The 20,381-nt window shown below is 41.7% G+C and overlaps 1 protein-coding gene across 1 annotated transcript; it reads left to right on the top strand.

Moving 5' to 3' along the window:
• The first annotated feature begins 10,507 nt into the window (after nucleotides 1-10,507).
• Nucleotides 10,508-16,036, top strand: LOC129023666 (zinc finger protein 532-like). Its single transcript, XM_054470565.2, is given in 7 exon segments — nucleotides 10,508-10,535; nucleotides 12,880-13,590; nucleotides 13,593-14,031; nucleotides 14,033-14,532; nucleotides 14,535-15,035; nucleotides 15,038-15,162; nucleotides 15,164-16,036. Coding segments are annotated over 7 exon segments (3,177 nt in total).
• Nucleotides 16,037-20,381: the final 4,345 nt, after the last annotated feature.

Genomic DNA, 20,381 nt, shown 5'->3' on the forward strand with positions numbered 1-20,381 from the left:
CAATACAAGCCGAAATAGAAATATTTCTCCACAGAGTATGAAGGTCAAATGAGAGAATATATTTAAATTAAATGGAAAATTAAAATGGCAAAAAAGGCAAAGCTGTATTGAAAGTTCCGAGCTTCTGTATGAGCAGCTTTTTGACTACGTAAGAATCCTGTACTCGTTCCCCCTGAATATAAAAAAAAAAAAAAAAGTTGAAGGAGGCAGAAGGGAGAGTGATGCACGATGGGCGAGGACTTCACCTGCTGTTGCTGGCTTTGAGGATGGAGGAAGGAGGCCACAAACCTAGAACCTGGAGCCCCTAGAAGCTAGAAAAGGCAGGGACCCGATTCATCCCTTGAGCCTCCAGAAGGGACATAGCCCCACCAGCACCTTGACTTTAGCCCAGTGAGATCCTCTTAGGACTTTTGGCAACCAGAACTATAAGACAGAAATGGAAGCCACTGAGTCTGTAGCTGTCTGTTGCAGCAGCAATAGAAAACTAATGCAGAGCCCAAGAAATCACTGGTGATGAGATGGGGAAAGTGGGCTCAGGAGGTCTGGATCTGTGATGAGATGGGGAAAGTGGGCTCAGGAGGTCTGGATCTGTGATGAGATGGGGGAAGTGGGCTCAGGAGGTCTGGATCTGGGGTGGGGATCTGGAGTGGAAGGGGAATTCATTTGTTCATTGTCTATCCTTTTGCATTGATTGATTTTTTTCTATATATATATGTGAATTTTCACAATAAAAGTTTTTTCCAAAATAAAATAAAAGAAACAAAAGGGGCTTTTTGCAACCCAATTCCTATCTATGTCTGAGTCCACTTGTATTGAATGAGTCTTTCTGCCAACGTTCTTATATTTGGGTGACAATCTGAATGTCAGTGACCAATCAGAGCAGAGGCAGACCTTGGAGTGGGCAGGGCATCCTGAGGGCCCTGATTCCTGCCATGAGGCATAACCCTTTAGGTGCCAGACCATGGGGAGGTGCAGGGGTTGCAGGGGAGGGCTGTGCATCTGCAATGGCGCTCAGGAGGCTCCCGGTGGTGGCAATTGGTGAATCTGCACTGTGGTGTTTCAATATTGTCACAACCCTGCTGCCTCTCATGCTCTCAAAAAGCATTTCTCTTACCTGTGACAGACTTCCTATACCTAACAGCTTGCAAAAATATTCCAGGTTAATGAGAATAATCTCTCGGAGCCATACCTCCCTGCTTGGGGTCTCAGTTTCCCCAACTGTCCCCAGACAAGTTAGGCTAGAAGGCCCCTGAGCCTCAGCCCCTCTATACCCCTCCTGTCACCCAGACCTGATCTGGGTCTTGCACCCTGGGTGCAGCATGACAGGGCTGGGCAGGGGCTGGCTCTGGGCCAGAGGACCCTTTCTGATGGACTTCGGCTGTTGGCCTTCCAGGGGAGACTGATCAACCTCACAAGAGTCATAAGGTGAGTAGCGGTGGGCAAATCCATCCCCCTCATCTTAGATTTATGGGGATACAGAGAGAAAGAGGAGACACTCCAGGAAGACCTGCAGGTGGGAGTACCAGGTTGAAACCAAGGACACCTTCCTGGAGGAGCTGCTGTTTGAGCCAGCTCTGAGAACAGGTGGGGACAGGACTGGAGAGGAGGAGGGGGTCTCCTATGAGCAAAGACTGGCCACCACCCCATCTAACACCCCCACAGGGCTCCTGTGGCATCCCTGTCCAGTCCCTGTCACCACCCAGTTTTTCCCTCTGGACCCAGGAATTCAAAGTAAGCAAGGAGGTCCGCTGCTCCAGTTGGCTGCAAATAATTACAACCTTGAGCCCAAGCAGCACTTTGGGTCCTGGTTTGGGACCATGAAGCGGCTCGGTGAGACTGAGAGGTAAGGCCAGGGCAGGAATTGGGACAGCAGGATTGAACTCTCCCTGGGGGCCAGCCTCAGAAAGCCTGTGGCCATGGCCTCTTGGTCAACATCAGATCCTGTGGTCTGGCAATGCCTGGGGTACCCAGACCTCATTCTGGACAGGCCCTGGGAGGGGGCCCTGGTGAGATTCCTGGCAGCCTCACAGCCACTCTTCTGTCCGTAGCTACAACCTATCATGCCAGCTGGAGGCTCCATCCCAGTTGGCTGGGAGCACAAAGGCCAGGGAGATAGACATCACCCACCACAGGGGCCAGTCAGGGCCTGAACCAGGGCGGGCAGAGGTTGGCTGCCTTGGGCTATGGGTGGGCTCAGGGAGTCAGACAGCAAGGGACTAGCCTCCTATCCTACTGCTGACCAGCCCTGTGACTGGGGAGAGTCACCTTACTTCTCTGGGCCTCAGTTTCCCCCTCTGTGGAGTGACGCTAAATGATCTCTCTGGAGACTGGGATCAATAGGGCACTGGTGATTGACCAGGCACTCAGCACATGCCTGGAGCACACAGTGCAGGGCTGTGGTGGGGAGGTGGCCTGAGTTCCTGGGGAGTCACTCATGTGTGCCTGCCCTTCCGACCAGCCACCAGGCCCTCAGGGCAGAGCCCACTACCAGCAGCAGCTCCACACCCCGAGACCAGCTCAGAGGCAGCCCCTACCTCAGCAGCAGGGACATCATGGACACTTTGAGCTGGTACTAGGGTGGCTTCTCCAGCTTCCACGTGGAGAGGGGTCCCAGCTGAGTCCCACTCACATGGAGTCTCATGCCCCTGAGAGTGCCATTCACCACTGGCCAGGCTCATGAGGCCGCATGAGAGGGGGGTCACTGGGGAGGAGATATCGGGGGAACAGAGAGGGTGGTTGAATTTTTGTATAATAGGCAGTGCAAGTGTTTACCGTTTGGGAGGGGAAAGGTTTGTTGTTATTAGCAATGCTACACTTGAATATTATACTAAAATCCAGTTTCTTTATAACCTGGGAGTTGCTCTTTTGTTCTTTCTTTTCCCATCTTCATTAAAATGAGATGCAGACTCTCACGGTCCACAGTCGATTAAGAAATCTTGCACGGCCATCAGGTTTTGTCTTGGAGAGCAGAGTTTCAGTACCATCAGCCTGGCAAGGAGCTGGGCCTGCTCCTCAGAGCACCAGGGACTGCGAGATTTGGCATGTTCACAGGGCACCGTCACAGCCTCTGAAACACACTGTCTTTAAAGACGTTTGCAGGCTGGACGCGGTGACTCACTCCTGTAATCCCAGCACTTTGGGAGGCAGAAGCAGGTGGCTCACTTGAGGTCAGGAGTTCGAGACCAACATGGCCAACATGGCAAAACCCCATCTCTACTAAAAATACAAAAAATTAGCCAGGTGTGGTGGCAGGTGCCTGTAATTCCAGCTACTCGGGAGGCTGAGGTAGGAGAATTGCTTGAACCCCAGAGGCGGAGGTTGCAGTGAGCGGAGATCGCACCACTGCACTCCAGTCTGGGCAACAAGAGCAAAACTTCATCTCAAAATAAAAAAAAAAAAAAACATAAAGACATTTGCAAGGACCATGTCCTCACCCAGAATGGTGCCTGCCTTTCTACAGTTTTTCAGGAAGAGGAAACATTTTCTGCTTCTCTCGCTGAGGTTTTTTTTAACCACCCATTAGGAACCTATAGATTTCAGGATCGAACACTGGGATTCTCTCAGCACTAAAGGAGGAAAATTGCAAACAGAGCAGAAAGTGCAATGTGGAAAGGTCAGGCTGAGGAACGTTCTTTGCCAGTAGACCGAGGGCAGGAAGGACACTGCCTCCTCAGTCTCCCACTAGGGAACTTGTGATTCTTGTCCCCTGACCTCAGAATTCCTTGTCATGCTTGTTTTGTCTCCAAGGGAAGGGTTTGAATTACACAATTTAAGGCTAGAGTGGGCCTCGTGCAGTTAACATTAACCCTCTCTCTCCTTCGCTGGCCGAGGTGAAGTCTAGGACCATGTAGTTCTGACGTCCACTCTCTTGGGGGATCACCAGTTCACCCATCTCACCCGGCAAGCTGGGCCCTAGAGTTTGGCGACAGGCATCTTCCACCCACCTGGGAGGCAGGGTTCAACACTCTGCCACTGACCTTGTTTCCTTCTTCTGCCACCTGCTTAGGCAGCCAGAAGGGCTTGTCCAGCCAGCACCTGGGCTTTGGCGCTCCTCAAGCAGATGGAGGAAGTTTCAGGCACTTGGCTCCTCAGGTGTCTGCCATCCAGGTGCTCTTCAGGCCTGCCCAGCAGAGCTCTCTTGATCCAGCTAGAAGTGGCCAGAACTGACTCACTCAGGAATGTGTAGACTTTGGCATCAGGGGCTGCTTTAATTTGCACAATTTCCAAATACCTCTTTTTTCTTCTTTTTCTGATGAGTCATCTCCCTAGACTTGCATTTTAAAGAGATAGATAGTTATCAGGTTCCAGAGAAGACATGGTAGAACATTTATATCTCAAAGACACAGAGCTGAGACTTCAGGTTTAGATACTATAATTTGCCTAAACCAAAAAGGAAGGTGTAGGTAAAGTTCTAGTCAAGACAGGATGGCCAGGAAAAACACCTTAAACCAAGGGATGGCTTGCTTTGCTGATTTAAGCCAATGGCTTCTTTATCATAAGACTTCCCAGTGATTTAGTCCTCCCTCTCTTCCAGTGCACAGAGACATACCCCTCCTTACAAATAAAAATGTTCTTTATAGATGTAAATTTATTTTACAAAAATGTTTCAAAATAACCAGATGAATCTTATGCCAGAAAGACTTGGTTTTTTTTTTCATTACTAGAAATGAAACCGTAAGTATTTGTTGTATTGATATACTTAGGCTTAGACCTATGTTTAACAAGAAAGCCAAATAATAGCACTGTGGTTAGACTCTAGCCTATTTTTCCAAACCATCATTCTATTATTAAGGAAACAAAGGATCAAATACCTTTCATTCATCTGATATGATCCTTTAAAACACATTCTACTAATAAGTCCCATTTGGAACAGCTGAAAATCTTTTAATAAAACTTTTTAAAGATGAGCTCATGGCTTAGTGTAAATTTCACAAGCTTAATTAGGTCAAATGGAAGGAACTCAGATGAGTAGTTGCCCAATCAGAGCCCATTATTTGTAAGTCATCAGCCCCTTCCATGACCTTAAAACTCCACTCTGACCTAACTATTGCAAACCTATATACAACAAAGTGAAAGGATTAATTTTCATTCATCAACCTCTCAATCCCAGATTTTCAAAGAAAAAACCTATGTAAGGAATACTTACCAAAACCAGAAAGGAAAATTAGAGCCTGCATACTTAAGAGTCAAATTTGTTCCACTACAGCCAGGTCGCATACAATTACATCACTTGGTTCTTCATACACTCTAGAACTGACCAGGACAGAGTTTAGCATAGAAAAACTGTAAGAAATAGGTTCCGAAACATAGAAATTGCAAAGTTCAAAAGGCTATGAAAAAAAACTAATGTAAATGAGAGACTACCTTCCCTTTGTTTTAAAGAAATAGACCCATCAGAGAAATGCAAATCAAAACCACAATGAGATACCATCTCACACCAGTTAGAATGGCGTTCATTAAAAAGTCAGGAAACAACAGGTGCTGGAGAGGATGTGGAGAAATAGGAACACTTTCACACTGTTGGTGGGACTGTAAACTAGTTCAACCATTGTGGAAGACAATGTGTCCATTCCTCAGGGATCTAGAACTAGAAATACCATTTGACCCAGCCATCCCACTACTGGGTATATACCCAAAGGATTATAAATCATGCTTCTGTAAAGACACATGCACATGTATGTTTATTGCAGCACTATTCACAATAGCAAAGACTTGGAAACAACCCAAATGTCCAAAAATGATAGACTGGATTAAGAAAATGTGGCACATATACACCATGGAATACTATGCATCTATAAAAAATGATGAGTTCATGTCCTTTGTAGTGACATGGATGAAGCTGGAAACCATCATTCTCAGCAAACTATCGCAAGGACAAAAAACCAAACACCGCATGTTCTCACTCATAGGTGGGAATTGAACAATGAGAACACTTGGACACAGGAAGGGGAACATCACACATGGGGGCCTGTTGTGGGGTTGGGGGAAGGGGGAGGGATAGCACTAGGAGATATGCCTAATATAAATGATGAGTTAATGGGTGCAGCACACCAACATGGCACATGTATACATATGCAACAAACCTGCACATTGTGCATGTGCACCCTAGAACTTAAAGTATAATAAAAAAAAATAAAAAATAAAAAAAGAAAGAAATAGATGTTCTGTAAAAATATACACAATTTTTACAGACAAATACATTTATAAGTTGTTTTTATCTTAAAAATTGAGGATATTTCATATTTATAACTAATTATTGAGCCTTAAGTTTTCTTGGCCATTTCTAGGCTAATAAACTAAGAATCATGTAAATTAAGCCAAAGTAGAATAGACATAAAAGTCCTGAACACTTCAACTTCCTATTCTTCAAGAAGTATACCTGGCAAAGCTCATTTGAGAGAGGAAAAGCTTTCCTCCACCCTCTGTTTTACAGCGCTGAGGCTTCTCATCACAGTTCTATGACTCGTAGCTTAAATCCATGTCACATGGTCACTGGCATTGTTAGTGCTTCTCTTTTAACACTGTAGGAATTAATCAATTCGGTGACATATTTAATTAATTCTATCGCTAGCCTGGCTACTGGCCACTCTTCTCTTCTCAACAAGGAAATTAAGTCAGAAAGGCTCATTTTCCTTGAGTAAGACTTTGGGGACATAGCAAAGTTCATGACAACAAGAAAGAAGTGGCAGCAAGGGCTTGAAAAGAGTGGTTTCAGTCAACGGAGGGGTTCCCATGGGAGAAGCAGGATCAAAGAGAGAGAGAAAAAACAGGAAGGGCTAATTAGATTAGTTCATAGTTGTCCCAAGAGCGATGCCTTTGGGGGCTTCCCTTAGGGGGGAAACAGTCCAGGCCAAAGGGATGACCTGTGAGATGGCTGCTGTAAAAGTGGACCATTCTTTTTCCAGTGGCCCGGCTATTTGCAAAAAAGGCAGACATCTTGGGGCACAGGGGTCTTTAGTTTGCATGCACAAGTAGAAGTACTCTCAATCCCTGCAGTTGTTGTAACTGGGAAGACATGCACCTGTTTACCTTTGTAAGTGTTTCCCCACTGTCACCTAGAGAGTGGCCTCTTACCTCGATCCAATACAGTTCACCACCAAATCCAATTTGATGCTGGACTCAGTCAAGTTTTTACCAATGACTCATCAGCTACCCAAACCTCAAAAGGCCATATGTCATCTCACAGCACAAACTGGCCACTGGCACCCACCCCAAGGTTATTTGCCCTCTCATAGCACAAAACCCTGGATTCGAAACCCAAAAGGATCAAGGTTCAATGCAAAAAGAACAGAGTCTGGCCTAAGAGGAATGTACAACCTCAGAAGGAGGGCAAAGGGGCCAGCAGTGTCTTTCCTGCATTCCTCAAGGGGTCTTGGGAGGTGGATCCCATCCAGCTTGCCAGAACTCTCAAAAGAAAAAATTACAACAAATTCACTTTAAACTAAATAAATTAAACTAACTAAATAAATAAAACAGCTTTTATTTATTATTTCAGAATCAACTTTGAAACCCAGTCTGGATTAAAAAATTTAAAAAAAAAAAACCCTTACAAAGGTAAACAAATGCATAGCTCAAAACACAAATCCTTGGAGCTTCAAAATTTGAGAGAGAACTTGCCCAGGACCCCTGCTGCTGTGAGAGATCTGTGTGCACAATGGACCTGGTGGGTCGCTGTGCTTGGGCACTCCATGCTTCTGGGGTTTGATGGAAGTTCTACTTCAGATTGCATTTCCTACACTAATCTGTTAAAAAAAAAACCTTTATATACGTTAAATTTAGCAGAGTTTATTTGAGCAAAGAAACCGCTTAGGAATCAGGCAGCAGTTTGCACCAAAAATGGCTCAGAACACTCCATGCCACCATATGTGCAGGTTATATTTACAGCTAGAGAAAAAGAAGTGCACAGAAACAGCCTGATTGGCTGCTGTTGGCATTTACCTTATCTAGTCATGTTTTGGCAGCTTTCAGCCTCTGATTGGCTGAAGGCTCAGCTGTTTTCATTGGCTAAGACATAGTTATATGTTATAAGACTATAGTCTTGGGTTAAGTTACAGTTATTTTTACACATTAAGTTAGGTTACAACTAGCTATGTATAGAGAACTCATTAGGCCAAACTTAAAATAAGTATGGAGGCAGCTTTAGGACAAAGACAATTCAATTTAACAATACCCTTATGTATATATTTACTCTTTTTATGTATTTCTATATATATTAATAAATATAAGTAGTTGTATGTACATATATAAAAACACACCTATGTGTGTGCATACACATGTATGTGAGTATATATGTTTGCTTCTACCCTGTATGAGCAAAGTATGCCAGAGCGGCAGAGTGCTACATATATATGTGTAAATTTCTATATTAAATATATTTATGTATGTTACCTATATATTTATATGCTCATAAATATATATTTCCTTGAATAGTCACCTATGTTCTATATTTCTAAATTTATAAATATGCATATTTATGTGTGTGTGTGTATATGTATATATATGTATATTTAATTTTTATGTGTTTGCTTCTGCCTTATTTGTAAGGTAGCCCAAAATGGCAGAGAGATTACATATGTATGCTATAAATGTTTATAGTATATATTTATGTTTATGTGTATATTTAAATATGTTACATAGTTTTTTTTTTCAAGAATTTGAAAAAGTTTCTAAATTGAGGAAAAATTTACGTAAGATTAAGCACTTTAAAGTGTATCATTCACTGACATTTAGGACATTCTTAACACTCTCTAGTTCCAGAACTTTTTTTCTTTTTTGAGTGGGGTCTCATTCTGTCCCTTAGGCTGGAGTGCGGTGGTGAGATTTTGACTCACTGCAATCTCCACCTCCCAGGCTCAAACAATCTTCCCACCTCAGCCTTCTGAATAGCTGGGACCACAGGCATATGTGCCACCATGCCCAGCTAATTCTTCATATTTTTTTTGGTAAACACGGAGTTTCACCATGTTGCCCAGGCTGGTCTTGAACTCCTGAGCTCAGGCGATCCACCTGCCTTGGTCTCCCAAAGTGCTGGGAGTTTTTATAGTTCGAGGTCTTACATGTAAGTCTTTAATCCCTCTTGAGTTACTTTTTGTGTATGGTGATAAGTAGGGGTCCAGTTTCATTCTGGCATCTAGATAGCCAGTTATCCTAGAATCATTTATTGAATAGGAAGTCCTTTTCCTATTGCTTATTTTTGTCACCTTTGCCAAAGATCAGTTAGTTGTAGATGTGTGGCTTTATTTCTGGGTTCTTTATCCTATTCTAATGGTCTATGTGTCTGTTTTTGTACAAATACCATGCTGTTTTGGTTACTGGTGGCCTTGTAGTATAGTTTGAAGTGAGGTAGTGTGATGCCTCCCGCTTTGTTCTTTTTGCTTAGGATTGCTTTGGTGATTTGTGCTCTTTTTGAGTTCCTTATAAATTTTAGAATAGGTTTTTTTTCTAATTCTGTGAAAAATGACATTGGTAGTTTGATAGGAATAACATTCAAACTGGAGATTGCTTTTGATAGTATATGGCAATTATAACAATATTGATTCTTCCTATCCTTGAGCATGGAATGTTTTTCCATTTGTTTGGGTCAGCTCTGATTTCTTTCAGCAGTGCTTTGTAATTATTGTTTTCTTGTTGTAGAGATCTTTCACCTCCCCGGTTCCCTTTATTCCTTGGTATTTTTGTGTGTGTATGTGTCTATTGTGAATTAAATTGCATTCTTGATTTGGCACTCAGCTTGGATATTGTTGGTGTATAGAAATACTGCTGATTTATGCACCTTGATTTTGTATCCTGAAACTTTGCTGAAGTTGTTTATTAGATCTAGGAGCTTTTAGGCAGAGACTATGGGGTTTTTTAGGTATAAAATCATGTTATCTGCAAACAGAGATAGTTTGACTTCCTGTCTTCCTATTTGGATGCCTTTACTTCTTTCTCTTGCCTGATTGTTCTGGCTAGGATTTCTAGTACTGTGTTGAATAGGAGTGATGGGAGTGGGCATCCTTGTCTTGTTCCAGTTCTCAAGTGGAATGAGCCCGGCTTCTGCCTGTTCAGTGTGATGTTGGCTGTGGGTTTGTCATAAATGGCCCTTATTATTTTAAGGTATGTTCCTTCAATACCTAGTTTATTAAGGGTTTTTAACATAAAGGGATGTTGAATTTTATCAAAAGTCTTTTCTGTATCTATTGAGATGATCGTGTGGTTTTTGTTTTTAGTTCTGTTTATGTGATAAGTCACATTTATTGATTTGCATATGTTGAACCAACCTTGCTTGTTTATCCCGGGGATAAACCCTGCTTGATTATGGTGGATTAGCTTTTTGATGTGCTGGTAGATTCAGTTTGCTAGTATTTTGTTAAGGATTTTTGCATCTGTGTTCATCAAGGATATTGGCCTGTAGTTTTTTCTTTGTTGTGTCTCTGCCAGGCTTTGGTATCAGAATGATGCTTGCCTCATAGAATGAGTTAGTGAGGAGTCTCTGCTCCTCAATTGTTTGGAATAGTTTCAAGTAGGGATGGTAGCCGCTCTTCTTCATATGTCTGGTAGAATTTGGCTGTGAATTCATCTGATCCTGGGCTTTTTCTTGCTCAAAATCATAAAATTAGATGGAAATTATTTTATTACTGATTCAATTTCAGAACTCATTATTAGTCTGTTCAGGGTTTCAGTTTCTTCCTGGTTCAATTTTGGGCAGTTGTGTTTTCAGGAATTTTTCCACATTTTGTAGGTTTTCCAGTTTGTGTGCCTAGAGGTGTTCATAATGGTCTCAGAGTTTTTTGTACTTCTGTAGGGTCCTTGATAATGTCTCCTTTGTCAATTTTGATTGTGTTTATTTGGATTTTCTCTCTTTCTTCTGTTGTTCATCTAGTTAGCGTTCTATCTATCTTATTTAGTCTTAAAAAAAACTTCTGGTTTTATTGATCTTCTGTATGTTTTTCATGCCTCACTTTATTTCAGTTCAGCTCTGATTTTGGTTATTTCTTGCCTTCTTCTAGTTTTACGGTTGGTTTGATCTTGTTTTTCTAGTTCTTCTAGGTGTGATGCTATGTTGTTAATTGGAGATCTTTCTAACTTTTTGATGTGAGCTTTTAATGCTATAAACTTTCCTCTTAACACTGCTTTAGCTGTGTCACAGAGATTCTGGTATGTCTTACCTTTTTTCTTTGGTTTTGAAACTTATTTCTGCCTTAATTTCATTATTTACCTAGCAGTCATTCAAGAGCAGGTTGTTCAATTTCCATGTAATTTTATGGTTTTGAGCAATCTTCTTAGTATTCCCTTCTATTTTTATTGTGCTGTGGTTTGAGAGCATAATTGGTATGATTTCAATTTTTTAAAATTTGTTGAGAATCGTTTTTTGTCTGACCGTGTGGTTGGTTTTAGAGTATGCACCATGTGGTGATGAGAAGAATATATATTCTGTTGTTTTGGGGTGGAGAATTCTGTAGATGTCTGTTAGTTCCATTTGGTCAAGTGTGAGTTCAGGTCCCACATATATTTTTTAGTTTTCTGACTCGATGATCTGTCTAATACTGTCAGTGGAGTGTTGAAGTCTCCCACTATGATTGTGTGGGAATTTAAGTCTCCTCACAGGTCTCTAAGAATTTGTTTTTATGAATCTGGGTGCTCCCTGGTGCTCCCTGGGTACACACATAATTCTTGTGTTGAATGCATATATATTTAGAAGAGTTAAGTCTTCTTGTTGAATTGAACATTTTACCATTAGGTAATGCCCTTCTTTGTAGTTTTTTGATTGTTGTTGATTTAAAGTCTGTTTTGTTTGAAATTAGAATAGCAGCCCCTGCTACTTTTTTGTTTATTTTGTTTTTGTTTTCTGTTTACTTGGTAGGTTTTCCTCCATCCCATTACTTTGAGCCTATCTGTGTCATTGCATGTGTGAGATGGGTCTCTTGAAGATGGCATACAGTTGGGTCTTGTTTGTTTGTTTGTTTGTTTTAATTTTTTGAGACCGATCTGTCTCTTTCACCCATGCTGGAATGCAGTGGCACAATTATGGCTTCCTGCAGCCTCAACCTCTTGAGTTCAGGTGATCTTTACACTTCAACTTCTGGAGTAGCTAGGACTACAAGTGCATGCCACCATGCCTGACTAATTTTACATTTTTTATAGAGATGAGGTTTTCCCATGTTGCCCAGGCTGGTCTCGAACACCTGGGCTTAAGCGATCTGCCCACCTTGGTCTCCCAAAGTGCTGGGATTACAGACATGAGCCACTGCACCCAAGTGGGTCTTGCTTCTTTATTCAACTTGCCACTCTGTGTGTTTCAATTGGGGCATTTAGCCCATTTACGTTCAAAGTTAAACATTCTATGTATGGAATTGACCCTGTCCTTATATATTTTTTTAGCTGGTTATTATGAAGACTAGATTTGATTTTGTAGTTGCTTTATAGTGTTAATGGTCTATGTACTTAAGTGTGTTTTTGCGGTGGTTGGTAATGGTCTTTTGTTCTCATATTTATTTTATTTTATTTTGAGACATGATCTCACTCTGCTGCCCAGGCAGAGTGCAGTGGTATGATCTGGGCTCACTGCAACCTCTGCTTCCTGGGCTCAAGCCATCCTCCTGCCTTAGTCTCCTGAGTGGGTGGGACCACAGGCGCATACCACCATTCCTAGCTAATTTTTATATTTTTTGTAGAGACGGTGTTTCACCATGTTGACCAGTCTGGTTTTGAACTCCTGGGCTCAAGTGATCCACCTGCCTCAGCCTCCCAAAGTGCTGGGATTACAGGCGTGAGCTACTGCGCCTGGCTTGTTTCTATATTTAACACTCCCTTAAAGACCTCTTTTGAGGCAGGTCTGGTGGTAATAAATTCCCTTAACATTTGCTTGTCTGAAAAGTATCTTCTCCTTTGCTTATGAAGTTTGTTTGACTGTATATGAAATTCTTGGCCTCCTTGGCATTGCGCCATCAAAGACAAAGTTGTCCTCCAACTTCTCGTCCTGCATTGCTGCCATCGCAGCTCTCAGCACTAAAAAGGCGGCTTCTGACTCCTCCAAAGAACAAGTGGCCAATTCGAGGGAATCCTCCCTGTTACCAAAAGAAGTAAACGACAGTCCGAGAGCCACCACCAAGTCTCTTGAATCCCAGAATCTCATCGACGGGACAAAAAAACCATCCCTAAAGCAACCGGATAGTCCCAGAAACATCTCAAGTGAGAACAGCAGCAAGGGAACCCTGTCCTCTCCTGCAGGATCCACACCAGCAATCCCCAAAGTCCGCACAAAAACCATTAAGACATCTTCTGGGGAAATCAAGAGAACGGTGACCAGCGTATTGCCAGAAGTGGATCTTGACTCTGGGAAGAAACCTTCCGAGCAGACAGTGTCTGTGATGGCCTCTGTGACATCCCTTCTGTCATCTCCAGCATCAGCCGCCGCCCTTTCCTCTCCCCCCAGGGTGCCTCTCCAGTCTGCAGTGGTGATCAATGCAGTTTTCCCTGCAGAGCCCACCCCTAAACAGGTCACAATGAAGCCTGTAGCTACTGCTTTCCTCCCAGTGTCTGCTATGAAGACAGCAGGATCCCAAGTCATTAATTTGAAGCTCTCTAACAACACCACGGTGAAAGCCACAGTCTACCTGCTGCCTCTGTCCAGAGTGCCAGCAGTACCATCATTAAAGCTGCCAATGCCATCCAGGAGCAAGCTGTCATGACGCCAGCATCCAGCCTGGCCAATGCCAAACTTGTGCCAAAGACTGTGCACCTTGCCAACCTTAACCTTCTGCCTCAGGGTGCCCAGGTCACCTCTGAACTCCGCCAAGTGCTAACCAAAACTCAGCAACAAATAAAGAAGGCAATAATCAATGCAGCAGCCTCACAACCCCCCAAAAAGGCATCTCGAGTCCAGGTGGTGTCATCCTTGCAGAATTCTGTGGTGGAAACTTTCAACAAGGTGCTGAGCAGTGTCAATCCAGTCCCTGTTTACATCCTAAACCTCAGTCCTCCTGCCAATGTAGGGATCACATTACTAATGCATGGGTACAAGTGCTTGGAGTGTAGGGACTCCTTTGCACTTGAAGAGTCTGACCCAGCACTACGACAGATGGAGCATGTGCATCGAAGTAACGTGCAACCATTGTACAAAGAACCTCGTTTTTTACAACAAATGCAACCTCCTTTCCCAAGCCCGTGGGCATAAGGAGAAAGGGGTGGTAATGCAATGTTCCTACTCAATTTTAAAGCCAGTCCCAGCAGGTCAAATGATAGTTTCTCCATCAAGCAATACTTCTTCTTCATCTTCCACTCTTCAGAGCCCTATGGGAGCTGGCATACACACTGTCACAAAAATTCAGTCCGGCATAACTGGGACAGTCATATGCGCTCCTTCAAGCACTCCCAGCACCACAGCCATGCCCCTAGAGGAAGACCCCTCCAAACTGTGTAGACATAATCTAAAATGTTTGGAGTGTAATGAAATCTTCCAGGACAAGACATCGCTGGCTACACATTTCCAGCAGGCTGCAGATATGAGTGGACAAAAGACTTGTACTATCTGCCAGATGCTGCTTCCTAACCAGGGCAGAGAATCCATCAGCACAAATCTCCCTACACCTGCCCTAAGTGCAGGGCCATCTGCAGGTTGGTGCACTTCCAGACCCACGTCACCAAGAACTGTCTACACTACACAAGGAGAGTTGGTTTTTGATGTGTACATTGCAATGTTGTGTACTCTGATGTGGCTGCTCTGAAGTCTCGCATTCAAGGTTCTCACTGTGAAGTCTTCTACAAGTGTCCTATTTGTCCAAAGGCGTTTAAGTCTGCCCCAAGCACACATTCCCACACCTACACACAGCATCCTGGCATCAAGATAGGAGAACCAAAAATAATATATAAGTGTTCCATGTGCAACACTGTGTTCACCCTGCAAACCTTGCTGTATCGCCCCTTTGACCAACACATTGAAAACCAGAAGATGTCTGTTTTCAAGTGTCTAGACTGTTCTCTTTTATATGTACAGAAGCAACTTATGATAGACCATATCAAGTCTATCCATGGGACATTGAAAAGTATTGAAGGGCCAACTTGGGTGTAAACTTGCTTTTGAGCATTAAGCCTGCAACTTATAATTCAGCATATCAGAACAAAGAGGACAGCAAATCCGTGAATGGGAAAGAGAAATTGGAAAAGAAATCTCCATCTCCTTTGAAAAAAGTCAATGGAAACCAAGAAAGCGGCCAGTCCTGGGTGGACGTGTTGGGAATGTGACCACCTCTTCATGCAGAGAGATGTGTACATATCCCACTTGAGGAAGGAGCATGGGAAGCAAATGAAGAAACACCCCTGCCGCCAGCATGACAAGCCTTTCAGCTTGTCCCACAGCCTGTGCTGGCACAACCGGATCAAGCACAAAGGCATCAGGAAAGTGTATGCCTGCTCACACTGCCCAGACTCCAGAGGTACCTTTACCAAATGGTTGATGCTGGAGAAGCATGTCCAGCTGATGCATGGCATCAAGGACCCTGACCTGAAAGAAATGACAGATGCCACCAATGAGGAGGAAACAGAAATAAAAGTAGATGTCAAGGTCCCCAGTCCCAAGTGGAAGTTGAAAGAACCGGTTCTGAAGTTCAGGCCTCCCAGAGGAGCAATCACTCAACCACTGAAAAAGCTGAAAATCAATGTTTTTAAGGTTCACGAGTGTGCCGTGTGTCGCTTCACCAGCGAAAACCTGCTGCAGTTCCATGAACATATCCCTCAGCACAAATCGGATGGTTCTTCCTACCATTGCCGGGAGTGTGGCCTCTGCTACATGTCTCACGTCTCTCTGTCCAGGCACCTCTTTGCTGTACACAAGTTAAAGGAACCTCAGCCAGTGTCCAAGCAAAATGGGGTTGGGGAAGATAACCAACAGGAGAACAAACCCAGCCACGAGGACGAATCTCCCAGTGGCGTCATGTCAGACAGAAAGTGCAAAGTGTGCGCAAAAACTTTTGAAACTGAAGCTGCCTTAAACACTCACATGCAGACACATGGTATGGCCTTCATCAAATCCAAAAGGATGAGCTCAGACAAGAAATAGCCACAGACACTCCATGAGGAAAATCCCTGTCCACATTGGGATAAAAAAGACACTTTTGTTACACAAAGTTTGCAGTATAATAGAGTTAACAGTACTGTCTAGGCTGTTGCAATATATTCTCTTTCAACGTGCCTTCCTTCTTCATCTTGTCATATATATCCTCATTAAGTATTAAAACAGAATTTGAGTTTAAAAGAGTTTGTATATATTTAAATGAATAACTTTTTATACTCTTTGTTACATGTTTGTATCAGTATTCAGTGAAAAACGTTTTGAGTTGTTTTGGGTTAGAATTTTTCTTTTTGTTCTGTTTCTTTAAAACAGAGTGCTTAGTAACAGGGGCAGTTCCTGAATTCAAATAAATCATTTTGTATGTTTCAAATTTGAATGGGTTAACTAATTACAGGCAAAAATAATGCCTTTTTTAGTGTTTTTAATTTTTAAAATTCACTACATAAATTGGAAGTAATTGTGGGTCTCAAAAACACTAGGAACTTCTAAATGTCTTAGCACCTCCTTGATGTGCCTGCCCTGAGGGAGTGAGTGCACGTTTGAGACAACTGCGCTCCAGTGTGGGTGTGCCTTTGTCTTCAGGCCACGCCGAAGGGTGTTTAAAGCAGCCTTGCAGGTCGCTCCTTTCCCAGCCGTGGATAAAAACTGAAGCCAGGAATCTAATAAGGAATGCTGATTTCCTCAATTCCATTTTGAGGAATAGGGAAGGTTATTCTAAAGAAAAAAAGAATGGGACTGGTTTTCTGGGCAGATCTACAAGGCTGGCTTTAAGAGCACAAGGAGGGAAAGTAACAAAGGGGCTGGACTACTATAAAAGTTACAAATACATAGTTAGACCAATAGATCTACATAGTCAGGTTTTTGTCATGTAATTTATTAACTATTACAGAAACACAACCAAGAATATCAAGTATTTCTCTGGCTCTTGATAGAAAAAAAATCAGCTGACTTAATCCTTTGCTTTCAAAAGAGTTGGCGTTTCCTGTTCTGGGTGCTACTGCCAAACGTTCTGGTGCTTAGAGTTGGGATGCACGATGTCAACCACAAACTTATCAATGCAGCCGGCTGTGTATCGTAATTGGCCGTTACCTTAAGCACTGAGCCACATGGGATTAGTTCAGCCATTTCAAGAGGTATATTTAATGTCGGTAGTTCTGCTTTACTAAAATGCAGTAGAGGTACTCTTCTGTCCCTTCCGTTTATAGTTCTCTGACAGAGTTATATTTTTTGGTTTTGTTTTGTGTTTTCTTTTGCATTTTATATCTTGTATTTATCCCTGAACATGTTTTCTACTTTTTTTTTTTAAGAAAAGGAATTCTTTTGTGTATATATATAGATACTTGCATGATATACTGTAGTCAACGTTCGGTTCCTCGAAAGGTCTTGCTGCTGTCAGGTGTTATACACTCCATCCATCATAACTGTATGAAACACATTTCATATGTAAATAAACGTGGGACATTTGAAAAAATATTTTGTTCTATGTAGTTGAAAATCACTGGCTAAGTTCATTATAACCTCCTTTCTGCATCTTACCCTCATCCACACTCTTACAGCCTTTCATTAATTGTAAATTCTTATGTCTATATTTTCCATATCTACTTAGTGCTACTTTTTGGAATGAATCTTTTATGCCCTGCTCTGGTCAATAATCTTGGGTGAAATGAGAACACAAAGCCAGAGAGACCAGGTTTCTGTAGTTCTCTAACATCAGATTCTAATACAAATTCTGCTGTGTAGTGCCCAGGCATTGCCACCTCTCTGGAGAGAATTCTATGGCTACATCCCTGAATGTCAACAGTTCCATTTCTAGGCTTGCAGCAGGTTCTGGTGTCTTAGCTATGGATCTCCCAATACCTGCTGGTCACAGGGCCATAGAGACTGGGCTTCTAGGAACAAAAGACACAGAGCAGGGAACAGGAGCCAGTTTCATTCTGCCTATGGATAGGCAGTTATCCCAGCACTATTTATTGAATAGAGAGTCCTTTCCCTATTGCTTATTTTTGTCAGCTTCATGGATGTTCACTTGGTTGTAGGTGTGTAACTTTATTTCTAGGTTCTCTATTCTGTCCCACTGGTCTATGTATCTGTTTTTGTACAAGTACTGTAGTGTTTTGGTTATGTAGCCTTGTAATATAGTTTAAAGTTGGATAGTGTGATGTCTCTGGCTTTTTTCTTTTTCTTTTTGGCTTTGTTTTGGTGATTCCTGCTCTTTTTTTCATTCCATATGGATTTTAGAGTAGTTTTTTTCCTAATTCTGTGAAAAACAACATTGGTAATTTAATAGGAATAGTGTTAAATCTACAGATTGCTTTGGGCGGTATGACCATTTTAATGATACTCATTCTTACCATCCATGAACATGGAATGTTTTTCCATTTGTTTGTGTCATCTGTGATTTTATTCAGCAGAAATTTTTGTTACTCTTGTGGAGTTCTTTCACCTCCTTGGTTAGATATATTCCTAGGTATTTTTTTTGTGTGGTCATTATAAATGGGATAGCATTCTTGATTTGGCTCTCAGCTTGGACGTTTTTGGTGTATACAACTGCTACTGACTTTTGTACATTGATCATATATATTCTGAAATTTTACTGAAGTTATTTATGAGTTGTTGGAATTTTTGGTAGTCTTTTAAGTTTTTCTAGGTATTGAGTAATATCATCTATGAAGAGAGATTATTGACCAGGATCACTTGGGTTCAAGTGATCCTCCCACCTTGGCCCCACAAAGTGATGGGATTATAGGTGTTAGCCACCACACATGGCAGCAATTTTTGACTAGAGCTGATTGCAAATGTGTGTAGAGAGGAATTGAGAATTATAACACTGGATGACCAAAATTTGGTGTAGCTATGGTTAAGATTTGATGAAAGTTCCCAATAGACAAGGAAATTTTGTTATTTCTATTATTTGCAGCATTTTAAGATAACAACCAGAATCATGATGACAGTGTCATGTTAGAGACATCAGGCTTTCATAAATGTTATATCATCTTTAGAATATTCACATTAATAACATACCCATACAAATATAACTTAAGATTTAACATAGTAATCAAAATTATGACTGATAACAAATTAGCTTTTTGTAAATTTATATAAGTTTTGGAACATTTATGTCAATAATGTACCCATAATTGTAACAGAAAGATCTAATATCAATTATCATTTGATAATACTTTACAAATAATCTACCAAATAAGTCTAATTATTTAATACAAAAAGACTTAATTTAGGATTTTCATCCTGGGAGAACATGACAAAGATGTCAAAAGTTTCAAAAAACTAGATCAAAATAAAACCATAGGTCACTGGAAAATAAAAGTTATTCATATAAGTAGAGTGGTAATCAAAATACTTCAAAAGAAATACAGAAATTTTTATGGATGTAAAATCCTTAACCCTTTTAAATTTCAGTTTTCCTAAGTAATATGAAACCTAATAAGAATAATGCAGAAATTCTTTGAATAAAACATAAAATCTTTGCTTTTTAGACCAGCTACTATAAAGGTAAACAAACAAAAATCCCCACAAAACCTCCTATAGTGTTGATTTAGTTTGGATGTGTGTCCCCTCCAAATCTCATGTTGAAATGTTACCTTCAGTGTTGGAGATGGCCTAGTGGGAGATGTTTGGGCCATAGAGGCAGATACTTTATGAATGACTCATTGCCATCCCCATGGCAATGAGTGAGTTCTTGCTCTGGTAGTTCATGCAAGAGCTGGTTGTTTAAAGGAGCTTGGTACCTCCTCCTCTCTCTTGCTCCCTCTCTTGCCATGTGACGTGCCTGCTCCTCATTCACCTTCCACCATAAATGTAATTGTAATCTTCCTGAGGCCCTCACCAGAATCAGATGCTGGCACTGTTCTTCTTGTACAGTCTGCAGAACTGTGAGCCAAAATAAATGTCTTTATAATTTACCCAGTCTCAGGTATTTCTTTATAGCAATGCAAAATGGAGTAACACAAGTATGACTAATTCTCCTTATGGGAAGCCCATTTAGATAGCCTGGAAGTCAAGCCTGATAAAAAGGGTAGTTGACCTTAATCAGATGTAAGAACAGTGTGTCTAGGGTTATATGTGTACACGATAGTATAAAGGAATGTAAACAGGAAAACTCATACCTTGAGCACAGAAATACATGGCTCTCAGCAACAGCATGAGAATTCCCCTCTACTGAAGAAAAGCCAAGAGTACAGAATCAAATTATTCTAGAGGAAAACACTGCTACTCTAGACCTTCAAGATAGACATTTTAGTGTCCAGTCACAACATCAGAGGTAGAGAGGAAGAAAATAGTTACGGGAGTTAATAAAAAGATTGAAGAAGAGAGT

Source organism: Pongo pygmaeus, chromosome 23 (genome assembly GCF_028885625.2).
Source record: "Pongo pygmaeus isolate AG05252 chromosome 23, NHGRI_mPonPyg2-v2.0_pri, whole genome shotgun sequence".
NCBI classification, from domain to species: domain Eukaryota; kingdom Metazoa; phylum Chordata; class Mammalia; order Primates; family Hominidae; genus Pongo; species Pongo pygmaeus.